At 30.5% G+C, this 1,397-nt stretch overlaps 1 protein-coding gene across 3 annotated transcripts in view; it reads left to right on the plus strand.

The window, feature by feature from the left end:
• Window positions 1–1,397, plus strand: part of LOC106457955 (irregular chiasm C-roughest protein-like) — a 66,391-nt gene that overhangs the window by 49,406 nt on the left and 15,588 nt on the right. For all 3 annotated transcript variants that reach the window (XM_022384046.1, XM_022384044.1, XM_022384045.1), the window contains exon 7: window positions 390–597. In XM_022384046.1, the coding sequence (XP_022239754.1) occupies window positions 390–597 (208 nt within the window). The remainder of the gene's footprint in view (window positions 1–389; window positions 598–1,397) is intronic.

Consider the following 1,397-nt stretch of genomic DNA (forward strand, 5'->3'; position numbering starts at 1 on the left):
CAGTAAAATAGTTGTGTATCTATCATATAAAACAGTAAAATAGTTGTGTATCTATCATATAAAACAGTAAAATAGTTGTGTATCTATCATATAAAACAGTAAAATAGTTGTGTATCTATCATATAAAACAGTAAAATAGTTGTGTATCTATCATATAAAACAGTGAAATAGTTGTGCATCTATCATATAAAACAGTGAAATATTTGTGTATCTATCACATAAAACAGTGAAATAGTTGTGCATCTATCATATAAAACAGTGAAATATTTGTGTATCTATCATATAAAACAGTAAAATATAACAAATTTTACATAAAAAAAGTAAAACAGTTCCTTTTTTATTGATATTTTACTTTTATAACCAACTCTCTTGGAACATTTTTTCCCCAGTTGGCCTGGCTGGATGGAGAAGGTAACGTGGTCGCTCAGGGTATAGAATTTACCACACAACAGTTAGGCGATAATAAGAGAGCCAACGCTGCCCTTACGTGGACATTTAAACCAAGCCGAGAGCATGATGGGAAGACGTTTTCATGTCGGTCTGAAAATCCTGCTTTAAAACAACCTATTGTGACATCAATAAAACTTGCAGTAAAATGTAATTCTGATATATATACATATTTTACTATATTAGTGCTGTGATTTCTCATTTACATGCATAATGATTTCTATAAATAGAAACTGCAACTGAATATAAATAATAAAATTTACTGGCTATTGTATTTTAGATATTACTCGTTAGTCCAGCATGATCGCCGTTGTTTGCATAATTATTTTATCAGTAAATATTTCGGTTATAAGTAGTCATTAGATTTACTGGTTATTGACGTACATATTCCTAAATATAAGCCAAGGGCTGTGTCAGTAACATCTATAACAACTTTTAAATTTCATTTGTTTCTTTATGTATTTCGTGTCAACACTCTATTTCATCCAGTAGCAAACTAATCCAGGTATAGATCTAAAAGTCCGTATTTGGTATGTATGCTAGAATCATCCCAACTCACTTTGATGGATATAAGTAGGGTTAACACAAATCCCTTCTATTTCTAGTTAGTATAGATCTAAAAGTACTTATTTGGTATGTATGCTAGAATCATCCCAACTCACTCTGATGGATATAAGTAGGGTTAACGCAAGTCTTTTCTATTTCTAGTTAGTATAGATCTAAAAGTACTTATTTGGTATGTATACTAGAATCATCCCAACTCACTCTGATGGATATAAGTAGGGTTAACACAAGTCTTTTCTATTTCTAGTTAGTATAGATCTAAAAGTACTTATTTGGTATGTATACTAGAATCATCCCAACTCACTCTGATGGATATAAGTAGGGTTAACGCAAATCCCTTCTATTTCTAGTTAGTATAGATCTAAAAGTACTTATTTGGTATGTAT

The sequence above is a fragment of the Limulus polyphemus genome, unplaced genomic scaffold, assembly GCF_000517525.1.
Source record: "Limulus polyphemus unplaced genomic scaffold, Limulus_polyphemus-2.1.2 Scaffold396, whole genome shotgun sequence".
Taxonomy (NCBI): Eukaryota; Metazoa; Arthropoda; class Merostomata; order Xiphosura; family Limulidae; genus Limulus; species Limulus polyphemus.